At 40.4% G+C, this 21141-nt stretch overlaps 2 gene segments (V, D, J or C); both read right to left on the reverse strand.

Moving 5' to 3' along the window:
- Positions 1 to 5243: 5243 nt before the first annotated feature.
- LOC133999397 (Ig heavy chain V region 914-like) lies at positions 5244 to 7708 on the reverse strand. The segment is given in 2 exon segments: positions 5244 to 5557; positions 7666 to 7708. Coding segments are annotated over 2 exon segments (357 nt in total).
- An 8356-nt stretch (positions 7709 to 16064) lies between these two features.
- Positions 16065 to 16494, reverse strand: LOC133999398 (Ig heavy chain V region 5A-like). The segment is given in 2 exon segments: positions 16065 to 16369; positions 16452 to 16494. Coding segments are annotated over 2 exon segments (348 nt in total).
- Between the last annotated feature and the right edge of the window lie 4647 nt (positions 16495 to 21141).

Below are 21141 nucleotides of genomic sequence, written 5' to 3' on the forward strand. Positions count from 1 at the left end.
TGTGTCCACTGTTCTCTGTCATCCTCTCTGCAGTCAGATAAGTAGAGCTGGAAGACATCAAAGTTTTGCATTGACTCCTCCTCACAGAACTGATTTGAATTTAACTCACATTGTAGTTTCAACACACACTGTGTGATTTAAACTTCAGGCTGAACAATCTGCCCATTTAGAGTCACTCTGAATGGCAATGATACTGAACTTGTTCTTTTCTCTGCAGACTCTCTGCTTGTCTGATCCAAGCTGTGTAATACTTGTTAATTGAGCATTGGAATGGATCCATGGGGGAACTTATTCCATACTTATACAGACTGTAATAAAATGTGATTATTATTTCAAACTCAAAAAATCACGGAAAGTTGTTTGTCTTTTTTTATAGGTTTTATTAAACAGAGAAATAATAAATACACTCATAGACATCAGGAGTCCCAATAAAACTCTGATAATTACTGACTGTGACATTGTTGAAATAAAACCTAACAAACAGGAAGTGTTTCACTGTGTTTGTGTGTATGTTTGGTCACATTGTCAACCTGTGCTCACTGCCATCATATTTCAGATCCTCTGCTGCCCCCTGTAGGTGTGTTAGGTTTTTGTAAAGCCTCTCTGCTTACTTTAACCAGTGTGTGTTTGGCACAGTAATACACAGCAGAGTCCTCTGGCTTTAAGTTGGACAGTCTCAGATGAACCATGCTGTTGCTACCATCTCTGCTGATTTCTACACATCCTCTCAAACTGCTAGCATAAGTGTTACTACTGGCAGTAGACCATATTCAGTTCCACTTGCATCGCCATAAATACGCCCCATCCATTCTAGTGCTTTTCCTGCAGGTTGTCCATTCCAGAGCATTACACAGCAGCTAAATGTGAAGCCAGATCCCCTGCAGGAGAGACTGAGATTCTCCCCAGGCTTCTTCACTACTGAACTGGAAGGAATGGACTCCATACTCTGACCTGTACAACCTGATGAGATGAAAAGAGAGACAAACCACAGAAGAAAGAGAGACAAACAGTCATCTGGGAAGTTTTCTGGTATCACTGAGTGACTAACAGTTGATGTTATCTGATAAAAGATAAAACAAAAAGAAGCAGGAGAACTCACAGGGCAGAGAGAGAGCAACCAGCAGAAGAGTGACTGTGTTCATCATCCTGAGGCTGGAGATGTGACCTCTGATGCTGCACACAAACAACAAGACCAGTCAGCAGGACATAAGTACACTGCACACACTGAAGATTTGCATCAGAGTATCATGGAGAGGGAGTGGCTCATTTACTGGTAATCTGGTATAGTTTAAGTAGTGAATTCATTATTCTTTTTTTGTTGTTGTTTATTATAGTTTTGTTAGTATTTAGTTTTGTCATACACCCAAACAATAATCACAAAGACTGTCTGTATGATACATTTTAAGATGAACTCATGTATCAATGAAATGAGATACATTTGTGATGGAGTCATGGCTACTGGGTATTTATGCAGGCCAGCTGGTAGTTTGTATCACTGTAGTTTACATGTAAACAGAAATAAACAGTCCTCAGGCTGTGGATTCAGTCCTGTTAATGTCACATTTATAGTTTTGTATGTGTAGAAAATGACTGACATGCTGAAGACTGATTTCCTGTGAGATTATGTGCTTTTAAGCCACATTGTCAGCTGAATTTATTTAATTTTAATAAACTCATTTATTTATTTAATTGTGATTTAATAGTTTTTAAATAAATGAACCCAGCTGCTATTAATTTTACAAATCTTAATTTAAGCTCTTTTATAAACATTGTAATAATAATATTTTTAGTATAATTTTATTTATTAATATTATTTACATATCATGGCATTCTACTGTACTTTATACATATTTTCCATTTTAGAATATGTGTCTTTTAGGTCCAAAGAAATATCACATGGTTCTCAAACAGAAGAGCAGGATCAGATTATGTATATACTGTTTTGAACAACTTAAACTGAATACATTAATCATGTGAGATAATTGGAGTTTTGAGCCCAGTGATGATGTTTACTGTAGGATTTTGTACAGCTGCTCAACAGACTCCAGTCACTGTGAGTGTCGAGCACAATAATAAACAGCAGAATCTTCAGTCTTCAGACTGTTCATCTGCAGATACAGCTGCTGTCTGCTGTTGTCTCTGGAGATGGTGAACCGGCCTTCAACTGACTGAGAGTAGTATTTGCTGCTAGCACCATTACTGATATAAGCAACCCACTCCAGTCCTTTTCCAGGAGCCTTTCTGATCCAGTTCATGTCATAGCTGCTGAATGTGAATCCAGAAGCTGTACAGGTCAGTTTGTGGGATTCTCCAGGTTTTTTAACTGCTGGTTCAGATTCTGTCAGAGTCTGACCATCAACACCTGTTTAGACAAAAAAAGAGCCAAACATGCATCAAGTTGGTGATACAAATTAAAATATGTCATAAAAATATCAGTGAAAATCTTCACCTGTCCAGCAGATAGTTAGAAGCAGCAGTCCTGTCCTATAGTCCATCATGTTAAACTGTGTGTCCACTGTTCTCTGTCATCCTCTCTTCAGTCAGATAAGTAGAGCTGGAAGACATCAAAGTTTTGCATTGACTCCTCCTCACAAGAAGGACTAAACTGAGTTTGATTTGGCTGTCAAACACTCTGTTTGTTGAGGACAAACAATTTTAGTTTTTTTATTATTGTTAATTAATGTTGACTAGAGACTAGAAGTTAATGTTATTCATGACTTTGAAATGTGCCCTGCGTTTGAAAGGTCTTTAGAAGTGACATTCTCCACCCTGACTTTTGGTAAATTTTAATCTAATAATAACAATAACACCTATGGCGACTATCAAAAAAATCCCTAAACAGTACAAACTACTAGCAGATCAACTGAAAAATTAACCACACAAAAAAATAAAAACATCAGTTTTAGTGGGAAATTATTGGATTTCAGAGATTCACCTTACATGAATATAAACAGTTTTTTGTATCATTATGACACCAATCTCAAATAACTGAAGTAGATATAATACATTGTTTACATCAAAGTACCTCAAACATGTATGTTATGTGTGAAGCTGAATTTGAAAGATATATTAGTGGTAGAGTCACATGGTTGCTGGGTTTTTGGGCAGGACTGTATGTGGTTTGTATCACTGTGTCATAGGCATAGTTTACACGGTACACAGTAGTACACAGCTGTGTCCTCGGGCTGCAGATTCTGTCCTGTTAATGTCACTGAACTAGTAGAAGTATGTGTGTGAAAAAGGAACTTGTTCTTCAGAGCATTATTTTGGTAAAAGCTTCCTCCTCCCCTAGGATGAAAAATCCAGTCCATTGGTTTTCCTTCACGCTGTCTGATCCAACCTGTTGCATAGCTGTTATCAGTCAGAGAATAACCAGAGACCTGACAGGTGATGGTCAAAGACTGTCCAGGCTGCACAACCATTGAGTCTGACTGGATGAAATCGATACTGTACACACCTGTGGAAACACAAATCAACATTATCTCCATCATTCATGTGAATATTCAGTGTTTCTAATGTGTTTATTAGTATGAATCCACTGAAAGCTCCTCACAGGATCCAGCTGCCAGCAGCAGCATCAGAGCTACAGAGAACATGGTTGATGTTGAAGTTGAACTGATGTTAGCTCTTCTGTCCTCTCACTGACACACACACACTTCACTTCCTTATGAATCACATTTATTTGCATGTTGTTGAATGAACAAGTACAGTATCTATTTTGTAGTATTTCTATGTATCACTTTGAGGTGAAGAGTTCTGTCTTTCCTCTCAATTCTCATACTTGAGTATAATATGTGGTTAATTTAGTGAACTCATAATCATGCTATGATTTTATTCAAAATGACATTTAAAATAATGTATCATCTATTCACTTATTAATATAGATGAACAGATTTAGTCTAATACTGCATGTTTCAAGGATACAATATTAAATGAGTTAGATTTGTGTAATAATGGTTAAAAACTAATTATCATCCACAGTAACACTGAAAGTTTCTTTTCAAAATCTGTCTATGTTGATTCCATCTGATTCCAAGTGTAAAATAATCTAACATGATGAAATGTTTTTTTTTTTTTTTTTAAATGCTATGTTAATTTACTTGACCTGAAGAGTTAAATTCATCATTTGCCAAAAAAAAGTGAAGTGACAACAAAATCATGTAACAGTTTGAGTTTTCTGCAGCTGTGTGAAGGTTTGGAGTTTTACATAAAATATTTTATTGGTTTCAGTGTTACTGATGTTTGAAGCCACAGACATGAATATAAACCTCTAGAGAGATGCTCACATACTGAAATACATATCAACAAAAACAATTTAAAAAGTTGTTTTCGGTGAGATGAGAATTACAATCATTAATGATTAAGGCAAGGCAGTGTTATTTATATAGCACATTTCATACACAATGGCAACTCAATGTGCTTTACATTAAACAAACATTTAACAGTAAGAATTGGAAATTAAAACAAACATAAAAACATACAATTTGAGAAATAAAAATAAAACCCAATAATAGTAAAAACATTGAGGTCGAGTCTACTGGAGATGAAAGCATGAATTAACTTCTCCTGGTCTTTTTTAGACATAAAACCCTTCACTCTGGATATGTTCTTGAGCTCATAGAAGGTTGATATGGTGATTGATTTGATGTCTATCAGCTCGCCAAAGTTTCGGACTTGGTCCCTAGTTTTTAGAGAGAGTGACTCGAGATGTTTACTGACAGCAATCCTCTTCTCTGTATTGCCAAAAACAATTACCTCAGTTTTGTCCTGATTCAATTGAAATAAATTTTGGTTAATCCAATGTGTTACTTGCTCTAAACAGTGACACAATGACTGTATTGGACTGTAGTCATCTAGGGACAGTGCTAGGTATATCTGCGTGTCATCTGCATAACTGTGATAGTCTAGATTAGAGTTCTGCAGAATTTGACCCAAAGGCAGCATATATAGACTGAACAGAAGGGGTCCAAGAACTGAACCCTGAGGAACTCCACATGTCATAGCCACTCGATCAGATTCATAACTTCCAATGGTCAAAAATGATTATTGTGAAAATTATCCTTTCTTTGGAAATGATCTTTAAAAAAACTAATCAAAGTAACAGGTTTCATAAAAACATATTTGGCATGAAGGAATTCAATCTTTTTATTGAAGTTTTTAATGAAACATTTATCATGTGACTTAATGGGGGTCTGATGTTTAGCCTACTGTAGGATTTTGTACAGCTGCTCAACCAACTCCAGTCACTGTGAGTGTCGAGCACAATAATAAACAGCAGAATCTTCAGTCTTCAGACTGTTCATCTGCAGATACAGCTGCTGTCTGCTGTTGTCTCTGGAGATGGTGAACCGGCCTTGAACTGACTGAGAGTAGTATGTGCTACCACCACCAGTATTGATATAAGCAATCCACTCCAGTCCTTTTCCAGGAGCCTGTCTGATCCAGTTCATGTAGAGGCTACTGAATGTGAATCCAGAGCCTGTACAGGTCAGTTTGTGGGATTCTCCAGGCTTTTTAACTGCTGGTTCAGATTGTGTCAGAGTCTGACCATCAACACCTGTTAAGACAAAAAAAGTCAAAGATGCATGAAGTTGGTGATATAAATGAAAATATGTCAGATAAATATCAGTGAAAATCTTCACCTGTCCAGCAGATAGTTAGAAGCAGCAGTCCTGTCCTATAGTCCATCATGTTAAACTGTGTGTCCACTGTTCTCTGTCATCCTCTCTGCAGTCAGATAAGTAGAGCTGGAAGACATCAAAGTTTTGCATTGACTCCTCCTCACAGGGAGGAAAAACTGGATTGAACTTTTGAACATTTGCAATACTACTTTCAATATAAAGTTTATATAATTATTATGAATGAGTTTTAATGGAAAAAAAATACCTCTCGAAAACATGTTGCTTTCTATAATTCAGAAAAGTAAGGCACATTTTGCTGGCTGTGATTGTACCTCGCTTTGATTTTATTCATAATTGACGTAGGCTATTAAACTAAGTAAATATTCATTCAGTGGCTATTTTAACATGTAGTAATTTAAACCCCCAACAGAAAGCTGTTTAACACATATGTCCTCTCATCTAATATCCTGCTTAGTAGATACATTTTACACTATTTTAACACTTTTATTTAACACTATTTTACATAATATACATATTGGAGTCATTGATTTTAAGACTAACATGTGACGATGTGTACATGAATATTAAATAAAATACTTCCTAAAAATTAGATTAACAAGAAGGCAGATATGGCCGGACAATGGTAAGAAATGATTGAGTGTAATGAACAGTGATACCGTTCTAACAGATATTCATCTCTGAATGAAAGCACATCCAATTGAGCTCTGAATACATCTCCCGACATAAGGCATTGCGAATTAATTCTGCCTCGATATCTATCGGATTGCGAAGAAACGGACAACCCATGTCTGTCAGCTTGCTTCAGGTGGGAAGAGACCGGTAGAAACTCAGGGTTTCTTACAGAAAACCTGCCAGCGAGCAGGTTATGTTCACAGAGTCAGTTACCATGGTGACTGACTCAGAGTTTCAGTTACCTCTCTTTCTAGAACGGATAACACGGAGTTTCCCTCATCTCAGGGTTAACTTACTCTGAGTTTTCACATAACCCGCTTTCTGGAATAGCCCCCAGGTCCTTGCACAGTTCCAAAACATTAACTTTCTTCTGCTCTAACAATTCTTTGGTAGAGCAGCTTGTGTGTTTATGGTCATTGTCTTATTTCATGACAAAGTTTCTGTTGAGCTACTGTTCACAGACTGACACCATGACATTTTCCTGTAGAATTTGCTGGTACAACTAAGAACTCAATGCTCCATCAAATACTTCTATTACTATGTTTCACGGATGAAATGAGGTTCTTATGTTTGAATGCAGTGTTTGCTCATCGCCCAAACAAAACACTTCTCATTCTAGCCGAAAAGTGCGATTTTGGTCTCATCCATACGGTGGCCCTGAAGGGCAAACGACGACAACAAAAAGAAAAACACAACGACACACAAAAAAACACAACGACATTAACAAAAACACAACAACAAAAAGAAAAACACAGCAACATTAACAAAAACACAACAACAAAAAGGAAATATATATGCTGAATATATATAGCCTATATATATGATGGCCGGAGAATGTTAAGAAATATTGAGTGAAATATAAAGTGATACCGTTCTAACAGATTCATCTCGGAATGAAAGCACATCCAATTGAGCCCTGAGTACATCTCCCGACATAAGGCATTGCAAATTAATTCTGCCTCGATATCTATCAGATTGCGAAGAAACGGACAACCCATGTCTGTCAGCTTGCTTCAGGTGGGAGGAGACAGGTAGAAACTCAGGGTTTCTTAAAGAAAACCTGCCAGCCAGCAGGTTATGTTCACAGAGTCAGTTAACATGGTGACTGACTCAGAGTTTCAGTTACCTCTCTTTCTGGAACGGATAACACAGAGTTTCCCTCATCTCAGGGTAAACTTACTCTGAGCTTTCACATAACCCGCTTTCTGGAATACCCCCCTGGCTGCACAGTCACTGAGGCTGGCTGTGTCAACTGTTCACACTTCACACCTGTTAAAAGAAGAAAATGTTTGTGAAAAATCATCAAACTAAAAGAAGAATTGTTGACTATGACAAATCAAGAGAGACTCACAGGATCCAGCTGCCAACAGCAGCAGCAGAGCTACAGAGAACATGGTTGATGTTGAAGCTGAAGAGATGTGACCTTCTGATCCTCTTACACGTCCACTCACAGTCCCATGACAGTCTTTATAATTGTGTGATGAGGATGATCACTGAGTTTGCATAGAAACAAATACAGAGCATAAGAATGGGTTTCAAACTGGAGCTAAATAAAGGAAGCTGTAACAACAACAAAAACAACAATAATAATAATAATAATAATAATAATAATAATAATAATAATAATAATAATAATAATAATAATTGTACACTGTTTTTAAATAAGGTCTGGTTCATCTTAGAGCTGTAATAATTGTTTCACAGCAGCTTGTCAAGGACATGATTTCAGATTAAATATTAATATATTGATAACAAACCTCCTCATATTACAATTTATTAATGCTGGTAATTGCATCGCTTATTCAATCAATTGAAGCCCATGTATTTAATGAAAATGTCACAAGGTTCAAAGAATGCATTTAGTTTCAGGAATAAATTGTTCATCTAAACTTAAATGTATTTTTTAGATGAATTTGATATTGAAATGTGTCTTTTTTTACCATTAAAATCAACATTGTAATAAATGTGATACAGATAAAACGGAGTGTTTCTAGTCATGGTGGTGAATAGAAGAAGTAGTTTTTGTGTGACTTTCCTATTATTGTCTCTCACTGTGTCTCTTCTAGCACAGTAATACACTGCTGTGTCCTCAGTCTTCAGACTGTTCATCTGTAGATAGAGCTTACTGCTGGAGTCATCTCTGGAGATGGTGAATCTACCCTGGACTGACTGGGAGTAATAGATAGGAGTACTAGATGTGTGCACCAAAGTGATCCACTCCAGTCCTTTTCCAGGAGCCTGTCTGATCCAGTACCACACTGAGCCTCCAAACTCAAACCCAGATGTTGAGCAGGTTAACTGCTTGTTCAGACTCTGTTATGGTCTGGCCTTCAGCAGTCCAAACAAACAGAGCAACCACCAAGAGTGTCAGCTTACTGTAAGCCATGTTGACAGTGTGCTTAGTATGTTTTCAAATCCATGAAATCCCTTTAAATATAATGTGAACTGGACCCCAGTGAGAATTTGTGTACAGGAGCTCCTCCTACATCACTGTGTTTAAAGTCAAACTCAAAGATACCATCACAAAATAAAACAGCATTTAAACAATTTGACAAATAGTGTTTGAAGACATGTACCAATCCCTGACAGCAGATAACTGTTGGTTGAAGTTATTCATTGAATGATTCAAAAGATTTATTCTGTTAAAAGTTTATTGACTCAAATGAATTACTAAATGGATTTAATACTGTTGACTTAATTTAATTTAAATATTCCAAGGCCATGAAAAATATATGAAAAGTGTTTGTAATAAGTTTTAATTTTTTAAAAATATTTTATTTTTTTATTTTTTTAATACAAGGAAATAATGTGAAGTGTATACGTCTGCTGGCTCATCTGTAAAATAATCTGTCAAAGTGTTTTTTTATTTATTTATTTATTTTTATCACAGTTAAGAAGAGTTAACAATGTTATGTCTCGTCAAATTTGTTAATGTCTTGTCTTGTGTCATGTGTTGGTCCTTTATGTTTTCATTTAGTCAAGTCACTCATGTCCCGTCCTGTCATGCACTTCCTGTTTTATTTTGTACTCACCTTTTCCCTCTTGTTTCAGATCTTGACTTCCTCCCTTTGTGTGCCTTCCCTCCGCTGTGATTGTCAACCCCGCCCCTGATTGGTTCCACCTGTGTCCCCTTACCTCATGTTCAAATAGTCCTTGTCTCCCTTGTCTTGTGTCAGTTCGTTTTGTCTTGTCAGCGTCACCGTCATGCAGCCCGAGAAGCCTTGTTTCATTCTGTCCTCCAAGTGAGCGTTTTTTGTTCCCTTTTATCATCCTCCTTGAGAGCGTTTTTTGTTTAATAAATTCCCTTCGAGTTAAGCGTTTGAGTCCTCCTTCCTGTCTGAGGTCGTTACAGAACGAACTGACCAACAATGGACTCAGCTGACTTGAAGAATCTCCAAACCTCCATGGCTGCACAGGTCACAAATATCCATCAGCATGCAACGCAGCTAAGCACCGTCGGCCGGGGTGTGGAGGAACTCTCCAAGCGTCAGGAGGATTTTCAAGCCTCAGTCACTTGTCAGGTCAACCACCTGGCGGGTCAACTACACCAAGTCCTTTTGCGCCTAGACACAGCCCCCCCGGCGACACCACCGGCAGAGAATCCAGCTGCGGCACCTACTGGACCAGTTGCCCCCATATCCCTGCGGTTGGCCCCCCCTGAGAAGTTCTCTGGAAACTCAGGTGACTGTAGAACCTTTCTAGTCCAGTGCGACCTGCACTTTAAGCTCAACCCAGCAGCTTTTGAGTCAGACCAGGCTAAAGTTGCCTTCATTGTGTCCCATTTAACGGGCCGAGCCGCCGCTTGGGCCACGGCCGAATGGTCCAGAGACTCTAATATCTGTCAGTCACTCGCAGATTTCCAAGATAATTTCAGTAAAATATTTGATCACTCCTCACCTGCCAGAGATGCTTCTCGGGTCCTCATGCAGCTCAAACAGCGCCAGCGCCAAGTGGTTGATTATGCCATTGAGTTCCGCACTGTGGCCGCAGATAGTGGGTGGAACACACCCGCACTAATAGATGCTTTTATGAATGGTCTTACTGAGCCTGTGAAGGATCATTTAGCACCTTTAGAGCTCCCCCAGGACCTGGAAGCCACCATCGCCATGGCTATTCGGGTGGACAACAGGCTCAGAGAAAGGGAGAGAGAGCGGCGTCGGACTGCAGGTCGTCCTCCAGGTCACAAAGGTTACTCTGCAGGATTCCAACCTTCAAGGGCCACTTCGTCTCCCATGCCAGGAGGTGTTGGGAGAATGCGGCCTCCCCAAGAGCCACAGGAACCTATGCAGCTGGGGGGAACCAAAATCACTGCAGAGGAGAGACAGCGTTGTCTGCAAGTGGGATGCTGCTTCTACTGTGGCCAGCCAGGCCATCAACTTGCCACCTGTCCGGGGAAAGGGTCGAGCTCACCAGCCATGAGGAGGGCGCTGGTGAGCAGGCTTACCTCCGCCTTTCCTCCTCGTCAACTGACCCAGGTAGAATTCTCCATCAACAACCAGACAGTTACTCATGGGGTTTTAATTGACTCTGGGGCAGACGAAAGTCTCATGGACTGGAGCTTAGCTCGACAGAACCAGGTTAAGACTGTTCCTCTGACCCATCCGGTAACTGCCAGTGCCTTGGATGGTCGTCGACTGTTTAGAGTGACTCATTGTACTGAACCCATTCAGGTGACGTTCAAAGACGACCACACCGAGGTTATGCAGTTTCATTTGTTTAACTCGGCACAGCATCCACTGATTTTGGGGTTTCCATGGCTTAAAAAACATAACCCTCACATAGATTGGCGCTCAGGGGAAATCAAGGGGTGGGGAGGAGACTGTGCACACATGTAAAGTTAATCAGGTGAGGCAGACCAACATCCCTGAGAGCCCAGGAAGTGAACGCAGCAGGGGCATTGACACTGACTGTCCAGATTTATGTAATGTACCCTCATGCTATCATGACTTAAAAGATGTGTTTAACAAGAGGAAGGCCATGTCTCTCCCTCCTCATCGACCTTTTGACTGTGCCGTTGACCTGTTACCTGGTGCCCCCATCCCCAAGGGGCGTCTCTACTCCATCTCTGGGCCGGAAAGAGCGGCCATGGATGAATACCTAACCTCTTCACTGAAGGCAGGAATAATCCGACCCTCCTCCTCTCCAGCTGGTGCAGGTTTCTTTTTTGTGGGTAAGAAAGACGGTTCACTCAGGCCATGCATTGACTATAGCCCTCTTAATGACATCACCGTAAAGAACCGTTACCCGCTTCCGTTAATTGCATCTGCTTTTGAATTGCTCCAAAAGGCCACCGTCTTCACCAAATTAGATCTCAGGAATGCTTATCACCTCATCAGGATAAGAGAAGGAGACGAATGGAAGACGGGCTTTAACAATCCTAATGGTCATTACGAGTACCTGGTCATGCCTTTTGGGCTATGCAATGCTCCAGCTGTTTTCCAAGCATTTGTGAATGATGTTCTGAGAGAGTTTTTGAACATTTTTGTGTTTGTGTACATCGACGATATTCTAATTTTTTCACCAGATGAGGAGTCACATGTGCTTCATGTTCGTCAAGTCCTTCAGAAGCTGTTGGAGAACCAGCTCTATGTCAAAGGTGAAAAGTGTGACTTCCATGCAGCTACTGTCAGCTTCCTGGGCTACGTTATCACGGCCAACAAGGTACAGATGGACCCAGCAAAGGTCAGTGCGGTGGCTAATTGGCCAACTCCGGACAGCAGGAAAAAGGTACAACAGTTCCTGGGATTTGCCAATTTTTATAGAAAGTTTATTCGTAACTTCAGCTGTTGCTGCACCACTGCATGCACTCACCTCCTCCAAGATACTTTTTCAGTGGACCCCCCCAAGCCGAGAAAGCCTTTCGGTGCCTCAAGGAAAGGTTCACCACAGCTCCTGTGCTCACGGTTCCGGACCCCCAGCGGCAGTTCATGGTTGAGGTTGATGCGTCCAATCAGGGCATTGGGGCAGTGTTATCCCAGAGGTCCGCCGAAGACAACAGGGTGCATCCATGCGCCTATTTGTCACGTAAGTTGACACCTGCAGAAAGAAATTATGATGTGGGAAACAAGGAACTGTTGGCTGTCAAGGCAGCTCTAGATGAGTGGAGGCACTGGTTGGAGGGGGCAGAACAACCTTTTATAGTCTGGACCGACCATAAGAACCTTGAATACATCAGGAAAGCTAAAAGGCTCAATTCACGTCAGGCTAGATGGACCTTGTTCTTTAACAGGTTCAACTTCACACTGTCTTTTCGCCCAGGCTCACAAAATACTAAACCAGATGCTCTATCCCGTCTTCATGACCCTGAACCTGTTGCCAAAAAACCCGAAACAATCCTTCCACTGAACCGTGTGGTTGGAGCGGTGTCATGGCAGATAGAATCAGAGGTGAAGCAGGCTAATGATGTGAGCCCAGCACCAAGTGAGTGTCCACAAAACCGTTTGTTTGTCCCTCTGTCATTACGCTCCAAGGTGATCCACTGGGCTCACACATCCATGCTCACATGTCATCCAGGCGTCAAGCGAACCATCTATGTAAACAAGCAGCGGTTCTGGTGGCCGACCATGGAAAGGGAGGTCTCAGAATATGTGGCGGCCTGCCCCGTGTGCGCACGAAATAAAGCCTCACCTCGGGCCCAAATAGGCCTGCTGCACCCGCTGCCAGTCCCTCAAAGACCATGGTCCCACATCTCCATGGATTTTGTAACAGGACTGCCGCTGTCTAAAGGTAATACGACCAGTGGTCGTGACAGTGGTCGACCGCTTCTCCAAGATGGCACACTTCATCCCTCTTGTCAAGTTACCCTCTGCCAAAGAGACTGCAGAGGTCATGATGATTAATGTGTTCAGGATCCATGGTTTTCCCAGTGATATCGTTTCAGATAGAGGGCCGCAGTTCATCTCCAGCTTCTGGAAGGAGTTTTGCCGGCTCCTTGGTGCCACGGTGAGCATGTCCTCCGGGTATCACCCACAGTCGAACGGGCAGACTGAGCGCCTCAACCAGGAGCTCGAGACGTGCCTACGATGCCTTGTCTCCCAGAACCAAACCACCTGGAGCGACCACCTCGTCTGGGTGGAATATGCCCACAACACCCTTCCCTCGTCTGCCACAGGTCTCTCACCTTTCCAGTGTGTCAACGGCTACCAGCCTCCCCTGTTCCCTGCCAATGAGAAGGAGGTCATGGTCCCCTCCGCTCATGCCATGGTCAGACGCTGTCAGCGGATTTGGGCCGGTGCTCGGCGGGCCCTCCTCCGGAGCTCAGCTCGGATGAAGGCAGCGGCAGATAGACACAGACAGCCAGCTCCTCCCTACAGGGCTGGCCAGAGGGTGTGGTTAGCCACCAAGGACTTGCCCCTTCATGTCGACTCCAGGAAGTTGGCTCCCAGGTTTGTGGGTCCATTTCCCATATCAAAAGTCATTAACCCTGTGTCTGTGCGTCTACGCCTTCCCAGGTCCTTGAGGGTCCACCCCACGTTCCACGTCAGCAAGATCAAGCCGGTCAGGGAAAGTGCTCTGGTGCCTGCCTCCGCCCCCCCGGATTGTTGGTGGCGGGCCTGTGTATACTGTTAAGAAGCTCCTGGCGGTTCGTAACCGTGGCCGTGGGAAACAGTTTTTGGTGGACTGGGAAGGTTATGGTCCAGAGGAGCGTTCATGGATCCCTTCACGTTTTGTTGTGGACAAGGGTATGGTCAGGGACTTTTATGCCCACTCTGGGAGTCCTGGGCCGTCAGGAGTCGGCCCTAGAAGGGGGGTACTGTTATGTCTCGTCAAATTTGTTAATGTCTTGTCTTGTGTCATGTGTTGGTCCTTTATGTTTTCATTTAGTCAAGTCACTCATAACCCGTCCTGTCATGCACTTCCTGTTTTATTTTGTACTCACCTTTTCCCTCTTGTTTCAGATCTTGACTTCCTCCCTTTGTGTGCCTTCCCTCCGCTGTGATTGTCAACCCCGCCCCTGATTGGTTCCACCTGTGTCCCCTTACCTCATGTTCAAATAGTCCTTGTCTCCCTTGTCTTGTGTCAGTTTGTTTTGTCTTGTCAGCGTCACCGTCATGCAGCCCGAGAAGCCTTGTTTCATTCTGTCCTCCAAGTGAGCGTCTTTTGTTCCCTTTTATCATCCTCCTTGAGAGCGTTTTTTGTTTAATAAATTCCCTTCGAGTTAAGCGTTTGAGTCCTCCTTCCTGTCTGAGGTCGTTACAAACAATGGTTGAAAAAGTGGATACTAAAGTGGGTTTAGAGCTGAAAACATCTTGAACTTTAATGTATTATTACTTTTACTACTCCATGCATATTAACCCCCTTATGAACTCTTACAAAGTTTATATTTTAAAAAATATATTTAACTACATAAATCCAGTTTACCATGTAACAACTGTCCTCTCTGTGAAATGCTTTTATTCTGTTATGGAATAATTAAGAAGCATTTTATTCTGTTGGGAAATCACACTTTTAACCCCTTCAAACATTAGTGTTTCTCAGAATGTGTAAGGTGTAGATGTAGTGTGTTATTTAATTAGACTAATTGAAGTAAGCACATTATTCATGTGAGATAATTTTAGCAAAGATGAGTGACTGTTGGATTATGTATTTAATAACAAACAGCAATTAGCTAATATATACTTTTCATGATTTTGCACCTTTTTAAAGTGTGAATTGTGAAATGAAATATATTTTGCACATGGAAAGGCATGTATATATAAAAGCATATACTTAATACAGTTTATAAATGCAAATCTGCTCTATCATCTCAGTCAGAATGAACATTGAAGGATTTTGTACAGCTGCTCAACCAACTCAGTCACTGAGTCTCGAACACAATAATAAACACCAGAATCTTCAGTCTTCAGACTGTTCATCTGCAGATACAGCTGCTCTCTGCTGTTGTCTCTGGAGATGGTGAACCGGCCTTGAACTGACTGAGAGTAGTACTTGCCACTACTGTCAGTATTGATATAAGCAATCCACTCCAGTCCTTTTCCAGGAGCCTGTCTGATCCAGGCCATCCAGTAGCTGCTGAATGACAATCCAGAGGTTGTACAGGTCAGTTTGTGGGATTCTCCAGGCTTTTTAACTGCTGGTTCAGATTGTGTCAGAGTCTGACCATCAACACCTGTTAAGACAAAAAAAAGCCAAAGATGCATGAAGTTGGTGATATAAATGAAAATATGTCAGATAAATATCAGTGAAAATCTTCACCTGTCCAGCAGATAGTTAGAAGCAGCAGTCCTGTCCTATAGTCCATCATGTTAAACTGTGTGTCCACTGTTCTCTGTCATCCTCTCTGCAGTCAGATAAGTAGAGATGGAAGACATCAAAGTTTTGCATTGACTCCTCCTCACAAGGAGTAGGGAAACTGATCAAACTTGTGAGATTTGCAATACTACTTTTAGAGTTTATATAATTTGTAATAATAAATTTTTAATAGAAATGTACCTCTTGAAAAAAGTGCTCATAACATTCAGGTGGGAATATAAATGAAGAAAACTAATGAGAATATGTGAAGAAAATGTCCAATGTGAAATATAAACTGTGTTACCTTGTGTAAAACTAAAGTCAGTGAAAACTACTAATTTTTCGTTAATGTTTCTATTGTTTTATTTAATATTATTATAATTGATTTTTTCTCTTTTTGCTGTAACAGTGACCTGGTGTTGAAATGATTAGTGGTGTGAGGGCTCCTCCTCTGGTGGCTTCATGTTACAAGTGTTCAGACACTGAGGGGTTTTTGTTCAGGTCTGCTGATGGTTTGTGTTATTGTGGTTGTCTGGCACAGTAATACACAGCAGTGTCTTCAGGCTGCATATTCTGTCCATTTAGAGTCACTGTGTTGCTGGAAGAGTCTGAGTCAATACTGAACTTGTTCTTTAGTGAATCTTTGTAGAATGATGTGGATCCAGCTCTCCATCCAATCCACTCCAGTCCTTTCCCTGCAGGCTGTCTGATCCAAGCTGTGTATTGGCTGCTTACAGAATAAGAGACCTGACAGGTGATGGTCAGACGTTGACCTGGCTGCACAGTTACTGAGGCTGGCTGTGTCAACTGTTCACACTTCACACCTGTTAAAAGAAGAAAATGTTTGTGAAAAATCATCAAACTAAAAGAAGAATTGCTGACTATGACAAATCAAGAGAGACTCACAGGATCCAGCTGCCAACAGCAGCAGCAGAGCTACAGAGAACATGGTTGATGTTGAAGATGATGTGCTGTGATCTCCACTGACAGTCTGATGTGAAGTCTTTATAGCTGAGAAACAAGGAGGATCACTGAGTTTGCATAGAATCAAACACATGAAGCATTAATGTTGGTCTACCTGGAGACTAATATAAGAGTCTGATGACTTTTACTATGGAAATCACCTCTTATTTACATTCAACATTTTATTTCATTACTCACATGTAACACTTTGAAAATTAAGTATTTAAAATAATGCAGCTCTGCAATTATTATAAATATATTGTTGTGACCACATATAATATTAATAGTAACATTGAGGATTGTTGCTAGAAAAATTTTCACCATGGGAAATAAATTATGTTTTTTAAAAGTATTATTACATAAAAAGTAAAGTATCATAATATCAGAAAAGAAAATATCAGCAGCATACGCAGCGCGGGGAGTGGGCTTTTGGGGCTTAAGCCCCGGATCTTTCATCAAAAGCCCTGGGTCTTTTTTAAGCTTTTTTTTTCTTTTTCTATCATCCTCAGACCGATTAATGGCTCAGGAACATATAGCCTATTGCAGGGAAAATAAGCTATCCATCAATCATACCCCTATTTTAAAGAAATCCAAAAGAATGAATGAAATTTGTAACGCTGAACAAAACTGCACCGCTAACTAAACAGGTAGCCTGATTGAATACAAACGTTTCCATCGAGCCTAGCGGCGCCGCCTAACGTCAGTCTGCTGTAGCTTAAGTCACTGTCTGATCTTTCTCAGTCATTGAGTGCTCATCAGTCAGAATGGACATACAAAAGTTTTTCAAGAAAACTCTATCCAGCCATGTCGTGTTACCAACCGATGCTGCAGCATCATCCAGTGATCTGCCAAACGCTGTTTCAGGTTGGTGGTAATGTAAAGCTAATTTTAGAGCCTAGCCTGGCTGCCATCACGTAGGCTAACGCTAACGCTATGGCCGAAATTATTATGAGAATTTATTAAAGATCTCTTGCAGTGAAAATAAAACCTTATATAGCAACATTGGATACTTATAAGGTACCAATCCTGGTTATGACCACTATAATGTCACAGAAGTCATCATGATGGTCCACTGTCTGGCATAGACATCTTTTTCTTACAGTTGATGTTGCAAATAGGCTACTGAGTTTTTATAGTGAGGTGATTTGAGTGAGAGGTTGTAATCATCATTGTTCATTCACTCATTTTGTTCAAGATGCAGCGGATCTGTGATGTAGCAAGAATACCTTTTTCAAAGATTCAAAGATATTCAAAGATATTGTTTAGTTTTAACAGTGAGGCAATAACATGTTCAGTTTTTATGGTGTGGTGATTTGAGTGACAGTAAGTAATCATTGTTCTTTAACTCAATGTGTTCCATATGAAGCAAAGAGCTGTGATGTAGCAAGAATACCTTTTCATAACTTGTGTAGTGTAAAATTTGGTGATAATTATTTACAATGAGCAATGCTGTATCTGCTAAAAAGGTACTTGATTGTTGACTATTATTTGCTGAAGATGTTCAAATTTGAAGGCATTATGTTAAACGAAGGTGTATGTGATTCTGCATTTAGTGAGTGAATAAGTACCTTATAATTGAATAAGTATGAGAAACCACAATATATGTGATTATATATACCACACTTTTATATTATTATTAGTATTAGTACTATAGAAACGAATGCAGTAATAAGAGTAATTGGGTAATATTGAACTTAAAGAAATCTGTGAAAAACATTGCCCACACAGTTAATACCAGCTATGGAGGATAGGGGGAAGCACCCAGTAAGTGGAAAACTACTGAATTTGAAGCTGTGAATGATGTAATCCAGAATCCCCCTATAGCAAAACACCTGCTAGCATAGAAACGGAAGGAAGAGCCATAAAAGGTGTTTTAGGGCGTCTTTAGGATAGGCGCCAAGAACGTGAGTTCAAGTTGAGGTGAAAGAGGGTGCGAAGAACGTGAGTGCATGTTGGGGGCAGAAAGAAGCGGATTGGTTGAAACCCACTCCACCGAGGGAGGGGGTCTAAACATTTCTGCAAGGGTCAGCAATATAGACAGTATAAAAGAGGCCCCAAGTTGTAGCTCTTTGTGTCATATATGCATAGATTCTGTCTGTGTATGTTGACTCCGGGTTTTGCTGTCGACAATAAAACTCTGCATTCAGCTGGACGGCTCCTGGTGACTTTTTGATTGAGTATTTTTTGGAACTCCTGACTTTCTCCGAAGACGAAGTACTCAGAATGATTTAGATACTACACTTGCATCTTTTACTCCTTTCATTCAATAATTTTGCATTGCACTAACAGCCTCTCAATCCCACTATTTAATGTTGATTGATTAACATGACAAAACAGCAGTAACAATAGTCATCATAATCATTTAGTGTATGAAGACAAAATGAAACTGAAAAGGGATGTTGATGAGTAATCTGGAAGGTGTTTTAGAGTAGACTATATATAAGAGCTATGGTTTCTATTACATTAGCCAAAATGCATTTTATTTATTGGACATTGCCACCTAGTGGACAACAAATGCAACAGCATTGAAAAGGTACCTGAAATAGAACTACATAAGTGCCAGGCTTACCCCCGGATGTCTACAATGTCTGGCACCACCCCTGTTGCCAACTGTTATGCCCCAGTCTAGGGGTGCCTAGGGCATAACGTGAATGAGCCCCCGTCTTCCCCAAATCCCAAATAGCCACAAGCCAAATTTGTTTGGGTATAAGGAAAGATTTATTTATATAATAAATAAACCTATAGATATATAATATAAACTTCAGGGTGGACCAAGGCCAAAATAACAAACAAAACAATCCTATCTAAAAAGTAAGAAAATAGCCCTAAGAAAACAAATTACAAATCTTAACTCCCTATCTAAGAAATACAAGAGAAAACAAGGTAAACAAAACTGGCAGTCCACCCTTACTTCTCACAAATTAACTATCAACTATATACAATATCCAACAAGACAGAACGACAGTGTGGCCGGTTGGGAGAGGAAGAGGACGGGGAAATGCCTGCTGCCCACCAGACAGCCGCCATCTTGGCTCCTTTTGTAGTGGTTGGTTTCCGGCTGCAGCCAAACACAGGCCAGGGCTCGAACCTCGTCCACCAATCATCTCCACGTCCTGGCACACTCATCTATGAATGTCAAAATCAAAAAGAAAAAGGCACAGGGCACACATGCACACAGCAGACCGAACAAAAAGAATGACCACAGTCATAATACCAACAAAAAGTGAAGTGACAACAAAATCATGTAACAGTTTGAGTTTTTTGCAGGTGTGTGAAGGTTTGGAGTTTTACATAAAATATGTTTTATTATTTTCAGTGTTGATGATGTTTGAAGCCACAGATATGAAGATAAACTTCTAGAGAGCTGCTCAAATACTGAAATACATATACAATTTAAAAAAAGTTGTTTTAGGTGAAATGAGAATTACCATCGTTAATGATTATTGTTAAAATCCTCTCTCTGGAAATGAACTTTTAAAACACAATTCAAAAATAACAGTTTTCATAAAAACATGTTTGGGCATGAAAGAATTACATCATTTTATTGACATTTTTAATAAAACATTTATCATGTGACTTAATGGGGGTCTGATGTTTACTGTAGGATTTTGTACAGCTGCTCAACCAACTCCAGTCACTGTGAGTGTCGAGCACAATAATAAACAGCAGAATCTTCAGTCTTCAGACTGTTCATCTGCAGATACAGCTGCTGTCTGCTGTCGTCTCTGGAGATGGTGAACCGGCCTTGAACTGACTGAGAGTAGTATATGGTGCTACCATCACTGTAGATAGAAGCAACCCACTCCAGTCCTTTTCCAGGAGCCTGTCTGATCCAGGCCATGTAGTAGCCACTTAATGACAATCCAGAGGTTGTACAGGTCAGTTTGTGGGATTCTCCAGGCTTTTTAACTGCTGGTTCAGATTCTGTCAGAGTCTGACCATCAACACCTGTTAAGACAAAAATAGAGCCAAACATGCATCAAGTTGGTAATACAAATGAAAAATATGTCAGATGAAGATCATTGAATATGTTCACCTGTCCAGCAGATAGTTAAAAGCAGCAGTCCTGTCCTATAGTCCATCATGATAAACTGTGTGTCCACTGTTCTCTGTCATCCTCTCTGCAGTCAGATAAGTAGAGCTGGAAGACATCAAAGTTTTGCATTGACTCCTCCTCACAAGAGGGACAGAACTGGATTTCACTTTACTCTAATTTACTGAAAGTGGGGAATTATTGATCTCCTTTGTGTAACATCAATGCTTCCCTCAGTAAAGCAGATCATAATATGTGAGATGTTCAATCCAACACATACACTATATCAAGCTCATCAGTGGATTCACAGATCATTCAGGCCCTATTGAACTACAAGCAAACATTCATTGTATTCTATATTAACAGAAAATAAAATGTTAACAGATGAATATTTAGTAACATCGTTCTGTAATTATTGACAGTAGCAGAAACTTCAGAGGACATAATAAAATGTGATTGTATACAGGAACATTTCAGCATATGTACAGTATATGAAAGGCAAAGTGCAGTGAAGACAGCTGTGACTGAGCAAAGGTGTCAATGAGCAATACTAAGTGATACAAATGATAACAGAAGGAATGAAAATGGAACAAATAACAG

The sequence above is a fragment of the Scomber scombrus genome, chromosome 18 (assembly GCF_963691925.1).
Source record: "Scomber scombrus chromosome 18, fScoSco1.1, whole genome shotgun sequence".
Taxonomy (NCBI): Eukaryota; Metazoa; Chordata; class Actinopteri; order Scombriformes; family Scombridae; genus Scomber; species Scomber scombrus.